The 14,313-nt window shown below is 45.2% G+C and overlaps 1 protein-coding gene across 1 annotated transcript in view; it reads right to left on the minus strand.

Moving 5' to 3' along the window:
- Positions 1-2,051: 2,051 nt before the first annotated feature.
- The window catches only part of PLEKHA2 (pleckstrin homology domain containing A2), a 75,115-nt gene continuing 62,853 nt past the window's right edge, over positions 2,052-14,313 (minus strand). The window contains exons 11-12 of the mRNA XM_056116800.1: positions 2,929-3,006; positions 2,052-2,527 (exon numbers count right to left, since the gene is read on the minus strand). Coding sequence (XP_055972775.1) covers positions 2,171-2,527; positions 2,929-3,006 — 435 coding nt within the window. The 3' untranslated portion in view covers positions 2,052-2,170. The remainder of the gene's footprint in view (positions 2,528-2,928; positions 3,007-14,313) is intronic.

The following is a 14,313-nucleotide window of genomic DNA, read 5'->3' on the forward strand; positions in this document are numbered from 1 at the left end:
TAGATATTCTCCATTCATGTCTTGTACCTCACAGTGCTTAGGGGCCACATGTGCTCTGACACTTAGCGGTCTCCTGCACCCCATTTTATAACTACACATCAAAAATATCACATATTTCTTAGGGAATGTTTTAAGAGAGAGCAAACATTTCTCATTTAATTCTATTCATTCAATATCACTTACTTTATTTTTTTTTTACCCTGCCAAAGAATTTCTTGAGAAAAATTTGAAGTCAGGGAAGAGGAGTTTAAGAACATGGAGTGGCAATCAACTGCTTGAAATACGTTATGATCTCTATCACGCATAATAAATAAGTCCCAAACCAACTTTTGTCCAAGAACTAAGGACAAAAGTATGAGTCTGCAGAAGACAGCGATGAGAGAGGTGAGGCCTGATGATAAATTTCCTTTGTTTTGATTTGGGGGTCAGACGCAGCAGTCATCAGGAGCTACTCCTGGCTCAGTGCTTGCTTCAAGGCCTCTCCTGAAGGAGTCAGGGACGGAACCTGGGCCTTCTTCACGCAAAGCATGTGCTCCAGCTTCTTGAGCTGTTTCTTCAACCCTGATTTCCTTTTTGATAGCGGAACCACTAGGCTAAACTTAAGTGACGATGGTTCCAGGATAGCACAGTCGAGAAAACTCAGCATGACACTGAGTTTAAAAAAACTTGCAGTGCCTGCAAAAAGTGGAAGATTCGAATTTTTCTCTCAAATAATTAAGACTTTTCATGTCACAGAGTTTCACTTCTGCATTCGATTTGGCCCCAAGCAGGGGAGGCAATTTAGATTAAAAAAAAAAAACCTTCTTACTTTTCCTGGAGTCATTAACTTTTAATTAAAAGTATAATTAACTGATATAATTAGTAAAAGTTATAAAGAAAAATAAACAATGCCTTCTTGCCCTTTATGGAACATGAATAAGTTCCTGACTGACTATATAAGTTAGATGAATTCTCTCAGAAACCTTGAAAACTGTACCTTGTCAAATGAAAGAAAACACACTTGAGTAGGAAATGCAGTCTTCCAGGCTCTGCTTCCTGTGAAATCTCCAGCCAGCAAGGTATAGCTTTTAAATTTGTGTTTCCAAGCATGGTTTATATTTTACTAAAAATGTAAGTATCTCTCAAGATCTTTCTGTATGAAATACCTTTGTATCTATTCACTGGTAAGCCTCACTGCATTACTAGGTTTTATCATGCAATTACACAAAATTTCATTTAAAGAACAACATAAAGAATACATAGAAAGTCTGCAAGAATATACAACATATAGTATTTAAAATCAGACTAATTTTAGAAAGAACTGTGGAACAAGGATTAGGGGAAATCTGTCTTTGCAAAACAGACCTTTTTCTGTATGGAAAAAAAATGGATCAAAACACCTTAGTTTTGTGAACAAGAATCCATCTCTTCCTAATGCCTACCGTAAGCAAATCTAAAATTCTTAAAATAAAATGACATTCCATCTATCACACGTACACACTCTCACACATTATCGACTGTCCACACGTGCCAAGTAACACCTCTGCAAGAGAAGCGTGGACTGCGGCCAATAGTCACGACACTAGATGCAGATGACCCCATTGTTGGTACTGCCCCGGTGAGCTGGGTGGGCTAGTTTGACAGTGTTAGGAGTCAAAAAACATCTAGACGGGAAGAGAAATTTCCAAAGTTGGCTGATGCTTTGGGGTTAAATCATTACTAATATGTTACAAGAAAATCTCTTTCTTCCTCTCTGGAGGGTCACAGAGAGATTCTGAGGAGAGTGGGATTTCTGAGTGCTACCCACAAGCTCCCAGACTTTAACACCTCCCTGAAGAGTGAATCCCAGCAAGTTGGAGCCTAAGTCTCACCCCCCCCCCAACACCCCCCTCCCCGCCTCCTCCCAGGAGATTCACTCTCTGACTTCAGGATCAGACTTTAGCCACTACACAGAAGCAGGGTAAGAGGCAACCTGCACTCCACTGAGCGTGTCTGTGTCTAATCTAGTGAGCTCTTCACAGCAAGTACACACACTGGTCTTCTAGAAAGTCAAAGTCCAGTCGGATGGGCCCCTCCCAAACCTCCACAGAATCTGAGAGCCACACAGGCCTGTGAATGTCCTCCAAATGAAGGCGTGAGCCTTGGCCTCCTTGCCCTGCCTTCTCCTCCCGACCCCCAGAACCATATGCCATCACACATCAGAAGTCCGAATGTTTTCATCATCCAGGTTGAAGAGAAATGGTTTCTCCTTGGCGTGATGGGGCTCTGATTTGTGCCTTATCCGAGAGCTGGGGAGGGGCCGGGTGCTCTCCCCAGGTGAAGATGTGAACAGAGAGTCCTCAGGAGTCTCTTCAGTGGGCAGCAGCTTTTCTTCAGCCTGAGGGACAGGTGTCCAGGGCTGCCAGGAAGAGGCCACAGAGGGGGCTTTGCCAAGGGCTCTTTTCTCTTCCCCAGGGGGTCGTCCTCTGCACCGGAGAGAGTTGGGCCCACCTGATGGGTTGGAGCAGCCAGCACGAGTCCAAGAAATGGACCTAGAAAAGGAGATTTCCTACAAAAATAAAATGGGAAGAGGGAGAGGGAAAAGAGAGAAAAAGGCCAGTGAGGACTTTCTCAAGACTGTTTCCCTCTCTCCCAGGAAAGAGTACCCACTTCCAGAGATATTTCTCTAAACCAAATACATCCCACAGGACTCACACCAAGATGGAGCCAAGTCTGCCTGAGCGTCATACATGACACATGAGAAATCTGTTCCTCTATCCAGCCATACCTCACCTCCCCCAGTAAACCAAAAATAAATACAAGAAAGTGAAAAACAAGTAAGATAGCCTGGGGCTTCAGTGGCACCCAGGGACCAGGCTAACTGCCCACATCACCACATAAATGATGCCCACTGGGGGAGAATTCGCCTCTGAGTGACGGCAACGATGCAACCGAGAGGAAGTGACTTACTTTGGGGTGGCACTTGAGTGCCTGGGCAGCTGCTCCGATCTCCTTAATCCAGCTGTGCATTTCTTCAGGACTGTCTGCCTGTAAAACATCCACAACACTCACAGAGCAGGTTTTAACACTATGACCTCAGCGTTTAAGTCTGAACTTAAAATTATGACTCAATTTTAAGTTCATAAAATCACCCCATTATAGCTGGACAGACTCAAGAGACATCCAGACCAGGGGAGTTCAGGCTTTTCAGGACATTTCTCCCTATAAAATCTTATTTTCGTCAATAAATAAAACAAGTTAAAAAGGAACTTCTCTGCAGGATGGCAGGAAAGAGCATGGAGGCCTACTCCCTATTCAAATTCTTCACCTTTTATGGGGCCAGAATGATAGTGCAGAGGGTGGGGCATTTGCCTTGCACACAGCTGACCTGGGTTCGATCCCTGGCATCCCATATGGTCCCCCAAGCATCGCCAGGAGTAATTCCTGAGTGCAAAGCCAGGAGTAACCCCTGAGCATCGCTGGGTGTGACCCCCCACCCCCCAAAAAATTCACCCTTTACAATTAATATGTTCCAGCTCTCTATGTCACAAAAAGAGGGATCAGAGTGATAGCAAATTCATTGCATGCAGACAACTCCAATCTGATCCCCAGTACCATATGGTCCCCCAAACGTCACTAGGTGCTGGAAGTCCCCAAAGCACCACAGGGTGTGGCCTGGACTCCTGCAATGAACCAAGAGTCATGGAAAGGAGCCTCTGGGGAACTTCCCTGCCCTACAGAAGAAACTAAGACCCAGAAGACCAAAGCGCAAGGTCTATGGCTGGTGCTGACCTCAGTTTTATATGGACCTCTGTCTACAGTCAGCTTTGCACCATCAGAACAGAAGAATCCCTTTCCACTCTCGTCTGTAAACGCAAACTCTGCAAATCCCCTAGGCACAGCTTCTCCTGAAGCACAGCTACTCAAGCCTCTGGACTTTCCATGTAGGCCTGGGATGTTGTAGGACTCGCATCACCTGCAGCAATACAGGACTGAGCGGAGCGCCGAGTATTTCTCCGGAAATACCTACCGAGCCCAGAAGGGGGCAGCAGTGGCTCTGGCGAGACGGAGAAAATGAGGCTGAGCCTGGGCAGTGGATTGCGCTGCATTCAGTGCTCAGCGTCACAGCCGAGGAGCTGCAGCCAACCTTACCCGGGCCAGCACAGAGAGGCATCAGGGGCCAAGCACCGGCACAGGGCTAGGGCTGAATCTCTGACTTCTGTTCTCTGTCCCGGCCCTTTACCTGCCATTTCCACCTCCAAGTCACAGGAATGCATTTATGCATCAGTGTTTAAGATGACATACCCTGGCCCAGCCTACAACGGCTATTTTTTTTCCCCCACAAACCCTTCATTTTCTTCATCCCCCGCCCCAAATTTACCTTTGCATTATACTAAAATAAACATGATGAGAATTAGAAAATTCTCCAGCTAGCCTCCCTTCCCATTTTTGTCACGCCAAATACACCCTCCTTGCCTAGATGTGTACAAGGGAAAACAGCTTCAATCCTAATGGCACACCAGCTCAGAAAGGAGGTAGCAGCAAGTGCTCAGGGAGGACGCTCCTCACACACTGTGCTTTGCCCCTGCTTCCCAGCACATCCCCAGCAGAAAATGACAACCGAGAGAGAGTCCTCAAGCTTGCTCTGGAAGGCAGCAGGGTCAGCTTGTTCCACAAGTAGAATTGGGAGAATTCATCAAGTCAATTTGGGTAAAGCAGTTTGAACATGCCTCACACAAAGAAAGGGATTCAGAAGTTCTTGTTCTTGTGTTACTATTGTTATTACATGATGCAATATGGAGAACACAAATGAATCCTTAAATCCCATCAAAATAAGTTCCCTGCCCTCTTCCTCAGACTTCTTTCCACTTTTCTCAGACTTGAGATTAGGTAATGCCAATGAAGGATCAAATTGTAAGGATCAACTAAACAGTGTCTTTACTGTGTGAGATATTTTGAACTGGAATGAATTATTATAGAGTTCATTATTTAAAACAAACACTCCTACACATTTCTTGCAGATTTCCATTATAGGGAAATGGAGGATGCTCTGGTAGGGGGGAGCTTCAGAAGACTGAGGGAAAAGGCAGGGCTAGCGAGAGACACATGTGCAGATCCAGGATTTTCATTAAGCAGATTGCAAGATCCTCAAAACAATTCAACAATCCATTTCCTGGGATATTAGCTTCCTTCTGCTCCTCCTACCATTCATGCCAAAAGTTAGCCCCACAGGTACAGGCTGCCTGATCATCCTTGGAGACCACCAGCACAAACTCTCATCTCCCCTATAGCAATGATCACACAACAACAGGAGTATCTCCGCTCCAGACTCTGCTTAAAAAGGAGCCATTACATGGGACAAAACGAGAAACCACCTGATTTAATAGCTAACATAGTATAAGAATCGAAATCCTAGCGGCATGAAAACAATGATTTCAATATTATCGTAAACTAAAAAACTACTCTAAACAATAAAAAGGTAATCAAAATCCCCTACCGTGTATTTCTATCACTTCTGATTCTCCTCTAAATAATGCTGCCATAAAGGCTCTTGTTACAAGTAGATCAGGGATATTTCTGACCAAAACAATAGATTTAAGTTATCAGCAATACGTAACTTTGAAATGAGCCATTACACTAATCAAATATTTAAAATTTAAAATCTGGAGCCAGAACTAGTTCAAAGGGCTAATGTACATGCATGTTTTGCCTGTGGGAGCAGCAAATTTGGTCCTCAATACATCATGTTCCCCACATCACGACTGGCCGCAACCCTGAGCAAAAGAGAACAGAGTAGCCCCCAAGAATCACCAGGTACACCACAAAACATAAACAATATTTGCAAAGGTAATGAAATAAACCTCATTCTCAAAACATTTAGTGTGCAACAGAGATACATTTGTTTAGTTTAATAATAGAGATGAAAATTGTTGGGGGCTGGAGCGATAGCACAGCAGGTAGGGCATTTGCCTTGCAAGTGGCCGACCCGGGTTCGATTCCCAGCATCCCATATGATCCCCCAAGCACCGCCAGGAGTAATTCCTGAGCGCAGAGCCAGGAGTAACCCCTATGTATCACCGCGTGTGACCCAAAAAGCCAAAAAAAAAAATTGTTCGCTAGTTACACTTCCTCCTAATTCTCTAATTCGCTTTAAGGAAACTTTTCTGTCAGACAACTTAGGTGATTAACAAGCAGTGTGGGTAACAGTACCATGAGGACCAGGGAAGCAGCGGGCCTGAGAGAAAGCAGTGGATAAGGCTGACCTGGGTTCAATCTCTGGCTCCACACAGTGTCCCACAGCCCTGCCAGGAGTATCCTGGAGCACAGAGCCAGGGGTGGAGGGTGGTGTCTAAAAAAGTGGGGACGGGGGCTGGAGGTACTGCGGAAGTAGCTCAAAAGGCTACATCACACACTTCATACACAGGAGGCCTAAGGTTTAATCATTGCCACCACATGGTCCCAAGCACTGAGCCTGGGGTAGCCCCAGAATCGCCAAGTGTAGACCCCAAACCAAAATAGCACAGCACTGTAGCACTGTCTTCCCGTTGTTCATGGATTCGCTGGAGTGAGCACCAGTAACTTCTCCATTGTTAGACTTGTTATTACTGTTTCTGGCATATCGAATATGCCACGGGGAGCTTGCCAGGCTCTGCCGTGTGGGTGGGATACTCTCAATAGTTTGCCGGGCTCTTGGAGAGGGACAGAGTCGAACCGGGGTTGGCCGTGTGCAAGGCAACTGCCCTACTCACTGTGCTATCGTTCCAGTCCCCAAAACAAAATATTAATAATAAACATCATTTTAATATTCAAATTAAAAAGCAGGTATTATCATAGATCCTATATGAGAAGAAATACAATTTACTTTACATTATTAACACCACCATGGTATTATCTTAAGAACAGGAATTCAGAGCCAGAGAGAGAGAGTTCAAAGGGCCGGACCACAAACTTTGGCACGTGGGAAGGCTGGGGTGGACCCCCAGGCCTAGAAGCTGGGAATTCCCCCTATACAGAGAGCCAGGGTAGTCCCTCACTGCTCTCAGGGGGCCACCCAAGAAACAAGAATGGGGAACCAGGAGAAACAAAATGGAAACCTCAAAGGTTAGTGCAAACTTTTGAATGTAAATTTATCTTTAAGGGACAGCATGTGCTCAGTTTTCACCAAACACTCAAAATACCTTAAAAGCACAACCCAGAATTACCTTGATGAGCCAGAGATGGAAAAACAGCTGAAATCTACCCAACCCACTAAGAGACAAAAATCTACTTAAGATGTAACTGAACACAAAGGGAAGTGCCACACCCAAGCCTTCTTTTCTTCCTGTATGCTAATTTGTTTTAGCATTTGTTTGAAAAGAAAAAGGGTTTTGTCCTACAGGGCAGTTCTTGGGGTAAGAGAAACCAAAGCTACCAAGAGTCACTGTAGCCTAGGTGTTTCACTATCGCCCAAAAACTTTCAGCGAGGACTAACTACAGGACTAGCACAACAGAAGCAATGAGAAAGAATTCAGAGGACATCGGGAAACCTCCCAATATCTACTCCTCAACGCTTCCATTATAGCCTCCAAATTGGGGGGCAGCTCTGCAGTCTTCTCTCCCCAACATCTGACAATCTTTACCCCTACCCAAGAGCCAGTAGCATCTTTAGACACAGCCACAAAGTACATCCTCATGAAGATGAAGGCTGTGTCCTGCCTAGTTCTCCATAGTGACATTCATCTTGTGATCTCATTTTTTTCCTTGTAAGTCTAAATTAAAATAATAGTGTATCTGAAGAGATCTAGCGCAACATTCTGCCATTCCTACATGGCCCTCCTACTGCTATGCTTGTCCAGACACAGCCCCCTAATTCTGACAACCGCACTTATCACAGTTACCCTAACCAGATTGACTTATATTTTTTTCTCTTTTCTTTCTGTCGGGGGGGAGGAGAGCGGTTTGGGCCACAGGGTGGTGCTCAGGGACCATTTATGGACCTTGCTCAGGCGTAACCCTGCCTGACACTTGGGGACCATCAGGAGTGCCAGGGATTTTAACCAGAGTTAACCAGAGTGTGCCACAGTAAAGCAAGCTCCTCAGGTCCTGTGCTATCTCTCCAGCCCTGCGTTACATTTTTTATTCCAAATAACTAATTCTTCTCTTAGTAAGCTGCTTAGTTAACCCTCTATAACTTGGAAATGGGAAATGCCACTTATCTTACATTCCATAAATAAATCTCATTTTGCTCTTTTCCCCAATTCTTAATTTAGGCACCGTGGTTTACAATGGGCTGGAGAGATAGCATAGCGGGTAGGGCATTTGTCTTACGCGCAGCCAACACGGCCGACCCATGTTCGATTCCTCCGCCCCTCTCATAGAGCCCAGCAAGCTACCGAGTATCCCGCCTGCACGGCAGAGCCTGGTGTATCTGATATGCCAAAAAAAAAAAAAAACAGTAATAAGTCTCACAATGGAGACATTACTGGTACCCGCTGGAGCAAATCGATGAACAATGGAAGGACAGTGCTACAGACAGTGGTTTACAATACTGTTAACACAGAGTTTCAGACATACAATATTTCAACACCACGTCCACCAGCGAAACGACCACATCCTCCACCACTGTCACAATCCCTCCACCCACACAATAGAACTGAGTACGCTTAGACTGATTCAAAGTTGATAAATCTGCCAATGCCAGAAATTTAGATGCCTTATTTTTGACAGATCATGTATTTGGGTCACCTTGACCCATCTGCCAAGATACCCAGTTGCCCCAAGTTGGTCTTCCTGAATCAAGAGTCAGACTCCCTGATGCTTTGTGTTCACAACCATAGTATTTTGCATTACCCAGCAGGCTACTTTCAAATACCACCAGTAGGTAGGTAGATGTTGATCTTGGCCCTTGGTACCTCTAAGTCCATTCTATTATTCACCAGGTTTATAATCTCACACAAATAATTTATCAATAATTTATCATCAGATTTCCTCATCTATAAAGTGGAGGTGACCTCAGAGACAGCTTTAAGTATTTAGTGCTGTGCCTATATGCCTACACACTGCCTGTCATTTAGCACCTAAGTGTCTACTAAATGATAAATATATATTATACTTAATATATGGGCTGGAGCGATAGCACAGTGGGTAGGGCGTTTGCCTTACATGCAGCCAACATGGCCGACCCGAGTTCGATTCCTCCGCCCCTCTCAGAGAGCCCAGCAAGCTACTGAGAGTATCCGGCCCGCATGGCAAAGCCTGGCAAGCTCCCCATGATGTATTCAATATGCCAAACACAGTAACAAGTCTCACAATGTTACTGGGCCCACTCGAGCAAATCGATGAACAACGGGAGGACCATGACAGTGACCGTGACTTAATCTGTAATAACCTTGTTATTTTTGAAACATACTTGACTATGCTTAGGGATTATTCCTAGATCTGGAAGTGCTCAGGGGACCATATGTGATGCCAGGGATTTAAACCAAGGTAGGCCACATACAAAGCAAGTGCCTTGACCCCACCTACAAATTATATAAAATGTCACACAAAAGGTCTGAGTAATGCCCAAGTAGTTGGAATCCAGTCTCATCCTGTTTCCCAAGCCTTACTTTTTTGTCCAGGAAGTTTGTGTCATTTGCTCTTTTTGTTTGTTTTGGGACCACACCCAGTGGTGCTCAGAGCTTACTCTTGGCTCTGTGCTCAGGGATCACCACTGGCCGGGCACAGGGGACCATATTGGGTACCAGGAAAGACTCAACCTGGTTCAGCCTTGTGCAAGGAAAGCGGTCTTGCTTGTGCTCTTGCTCCTTACCTAGCTTCTCTAGACAGTCAGAACACACAGCTCTTTCAGGCATGTTCACTGAACTGAAGCCAGTGTGGATAAAAGCAGGCAAGGTGAATAGAATAGCCGGCCCAGCTACTTGAGTAGTCATTTTATACTTTCACTTTTACAATTCACATGAAAAATGAATTTTCCTTGGAAGAAACTCAGTCAAATGAATTATTAGGTTTATAGAGGTCTCTCCAAAAATGAAAGAGAGGAACTTCTTGTGGCAAAGAAAAATAATGAGAGTAGATTTTTTTCAAGCAAGACTTTAAACTTTCAAGACAAAAATAAGAATTTCTGAAAACCCACTTCCCTGAACTGGATAGCTTCCTATACCTAAAGACTTTATTGGTATTTGGTAGTGATTTTAAAATGTGATTTTTAAAAATATTATGCAATAGAATATGTCAACATTTGGAAAATATGCACACCTAAGGAAAATCACTATTTTTCTAAATAACCAGTGCATGTAACAAAATTATGCATGGGTAAAAAAAAGACCTGTTCAAAGTGCAATACTGACAAATGGACTTTAATGTAAGAACATGAAAGGTATAGTGACTCAATATTATGCTTCACTTAAGCATTAAGAAACTAACATTTGCCAGTTTGGTGTATCAAAAACAAAATATATGCGGCAAGGCCATGGCCCCAGAGGCACACGGACTTAATTCAGAATCCAGCAGCTTGCAGCAGAAATGTGAATGGACTATGCGTTAAACTATGGTGCCGTGCCCCCCCCCCCCCCGGAGGGAAAGGGTGTTTGTGTCTTCCACCTCCCCACCCCCGCCGCAGCACTGTGGGCACCACCTCAGAGCTTATTGGACAGCCAGTTATGAGCCGGCGGTGATGGGGCAACTGCAGCCTCATGGGATGGCCGGCGGTGATGGGGCAACTGCAGCCTCATGGGATGGGGGGCGGAACCGGCATGTCCTTCCTGCCCTGCTGAGGCCACGAGTTGCCACCTACAAGTGGCTCTCTGGCAGGGCCATGGCTCCAGAGGCACACAAACCAATCTCATAATTATCTGTCTTTTGGCAGAAATCCCTTCAGTCTTAATTAGTAAAATATCAGAAATCCAAAACTGCACGATAGCGGCTGTGCAACATCATATGGTCTTCAATGTCAGCAATCGAAAACAAATTATTTCACAATGCCTTTTCAGCAGTTCTGATTGTTGGGGGGAAATTCCAAATAATAATCGTACATCTTTTCTCAAAATAATGACTGTAGTCAAAGTAGAGAGAGAGTTAAGTAGAAATCATCTGCCTCACAGGCATTGGGAAGGGTGAGAAGGGGGGTATATATTGGGGTTCTTGGTGGTGAAAAATGTGCACTGGTGAAGGGATGGGTGTTTGATCATTGTATGACTGAGACTTAAACCTGAAAGCTTTGTAACTTTTCTCACAGTGTTTCGATAAATAAATTTTTTTAAAAAGCTTGGAAAAGCTTTTAAAATATTTAAAATATTTTAAAAAGCTATTAAAATATTCCTCCTTTTCCCAAATACATATCTGTTTAAGGCCAGATTTCCTTCATATTCTTCAATCCAAACAACATATGGCCACGGGTAAAACACCAACACAGACGAGCATCCTGATGTCTTCTCTTAACATGGACAGTTATTTGCAGAAGAGGCCAGGGAGATAGGACAAAGGTAGACACTTGCCATGCATGTGGCCAACCCAAGTTCAATGCACAGATCCCTGAGCACAAAGTCAGGAATAAGCCCTGAGCACCATCATGTGTGGACCCAACACTCAACCCCCCCAACTAAATGATATTTGAAAAATATTTAACAGTGCTACTTTGGGGCAGGGCTTAGAAAATTGACTATTTTTATAAAATGTTACTTGTATAGACATAAAGAAGTTTATAGTTGCAAAAATTAATACACATGTTTGATAGTTTTTCATTCATATTCTTTTCTAATTTTGATTCTGAGTGGGATGAACAGATGTGTACACTTGCTCATTTATTTAATCAGGACGATGCTAGAGCTCTTTCCTCTCAGAAATGTGGGCACAGAAGGCAAAGGAGCAGAGTAAGGAGATGGTGCTGGGAAATGTGCACACACCCATTGCAGACGATGCCAGGTATCTTGAACGTGTTTTAAATTGGACTTCATTTTTCTCAAATCACCATCTTCAGTCCAACGCTCCATTCTGAACTCACACAAGATAATCATTCACCCGAGGAGTATTTGTTTAGACCAGGACTTCCCAACAAAGGTGACAGAGCGCCCCCCACAGGGAGTGTGGAAATGATGGGGTGGAGGGAAGCATTAGAACCCTCAGGTTGGCTTAAAAAAGGTACATTTCCAGGGAAACAACTGAGTGATCTTTTTTTTCTTTGAAAAGGAGCCAGTACATCAAACCTGTGTGGGAACGTCTGGCTTAAAACATCAACGTGTCAGGTATTCTAAGTACCTTGTTGGACAGCCTGATGCTGCACAAACAGTAAGCACGGAACCACCTGTGCTAAGCTTGTCTTTGCTCCCAACAGTCCTTCCCACATGCCCCTATGGCAGGGATTTGCCACGCTGCATGAAGTCTAAGCCAAATATCTAGAGTCATCCCTACCTCCAAGGGTCAAATAGAAAAGGAAACAGGAAAAAGGAAGAAGGAAGGAAGAGCAAGAAGAAGAGGGAAGCAGAGGACGGAAGGGGAGAGGGAGGAGTCAGCCCATGGCAAGCAAGTGCCCTGCCTGCTGTATCGCTCCAGTCTCCAGTAAAGGCTCCTGAAGAAAGCCTGACCTCTGCAGGCTCTACACCATCTGACATACTGTGCTATTTCCATGGCCAGGCGTTCTTCATAAGCACTGTTCCGAGCCAGGCCCATTTGAAGAAGGCAGGTTGGCAGATAGAAGAAGCATCCCCACAAATATGGGGACCCCACCCCCAGCCCCACAAGGATGAGGAACCCCACAATGAGTCCTTAAGTCAACAGCACTAAGGATAAGACCCCCCCCTTGTGGAGAGAGGAATAAGGCACCAGAGAAGCCCGGATGCCCCTTCCAGAGAAACGCCTGGAAAGGAATGTCAAAGAAGACCACCAAGTGCCGAAATTCTTCCCAGGTCAACCCCCTGGGAATGACCTCTTGCCTCGGTGGAAAGTCCCATGTGGGGCGGGTTGGGGAAACCTCTATAAACACCACCTTGGAATGATGGACATGCGCCTGGCCACGCCCCTCTGCCCTGCTGAGCTGTGCATTCTCCTGCTTTAGTGCAGGGATGGGTACTGGGGCTTTCTCTGCCTTTCAAGAAGCCCAAGAAACCCATGTTTTCTCCTGAACACGTTATCCTCCCTCCCGTCTCCCCTTCCTCAGATTTTCTAAATAAAAGTTGTCTTTACTTCACTACTTCTCTCCTACTAAAAAGTCTTTTCCTGTAAGGGAAAGACAATGTAGCTCAGTGGTCAGGATCCTGTCTAGGGCTGACCTTCCTTTCCTGCAAGGAGCAAGGCTCACAGAGGATTCCTGATCAGTCCTAGATTTCTCTAGCAGCTCCTGAAGTGGCGGGGATAGAGAGAGAGAAAAGGAAGACCCTTCTCAAGGTGTCTGTCTCTGTCCTCTCCACAGAAGCCACCCGGGGCCCCCACATGCATCATATTCTCCCCTCAGCCAAGTCAACTTTGCCGTGTATATCACCTGGGACCCCTAAGACCAGCCTGGTGGCCTGCTTCTGAGTGTCCACAGCACCTAGCCTCACTGCGGCAGCACTTAGCATATTGGTTCTGGCTTTGCTTTAAGGAAAGAATTTATTGGGGGGATGAGGGGAAGGGAGGGGCCATCCTGGTGGTGGTCAGGGGGCCATATATGGTGCCAGGGATGGAACCTGGGCCAGCCACATGCAAAGTAAGTACCCTACATGCTGCTGTATTATCTCTTCCACCCTTGTTTGTGTGTGCTGGTGGTGGGGGGGGGGGGGGTCAGGTTATTTGGTGGTTTTTTGTTGGTTTGGTATTTTTTTTGGTTTTGAGGTCACACCCAATGGTGCTCAGGATTTACTCCTTCCTCTGGTCTCAGGGATCACTGCTGGCAGGACTCAGGGACCATGTGGGATGCAGGGGGTCAAACCCAGATGAGCCCCATGCAAAGCAAGCGCCCTACCCACTGTACTATTGCTCTGCACCCCTGCCAACCTTGATTTTTTTTTTGTTTTTTTCTTCCATCACCCCTTTCAGTGAGGTGGTTTCACATTAGCAATGCATTTAGATTCTGCATTCCATTCTTGGATCACCTGATCTCCTAAAGGATCTTATAACTTGCATATATGAAAGTCTACCTTTTGTGTCATAAAGTTGTATTTCATGTATTGCCATTATACCCCTCACAATCCCCATGTTTCTTTATTCACTATTCACTCCTACACCAACCCACAGGTTTTAACTGCCTGTTTACTTGACCCCATCTCTCACATGTGCATGCCGGCCGAGGATCTCAGTGTCCATCACTATCCACGGTGATGTCCACACCTAGTTTAACTCAGTGTCTCTACCAGGCAAAAGTCTCAGCACTCTGCAGATATTCTGCACCCACCCAATAAATGC

This window comes from Sorex fumeus, unplaced genomic scaffold (assembly GCF_029834395.1).
Source record: "Sorex fumeus unplaced genomic scaffold, SorFum_2.1 ptg000033l, whole genome shotgun sequence".
Lineage (NCBI taxonomy): Eukaryota > Metazoa > Chordata > Mammalia > Eulipotyphla > Soricidae > Sorex > Sorex fumeus.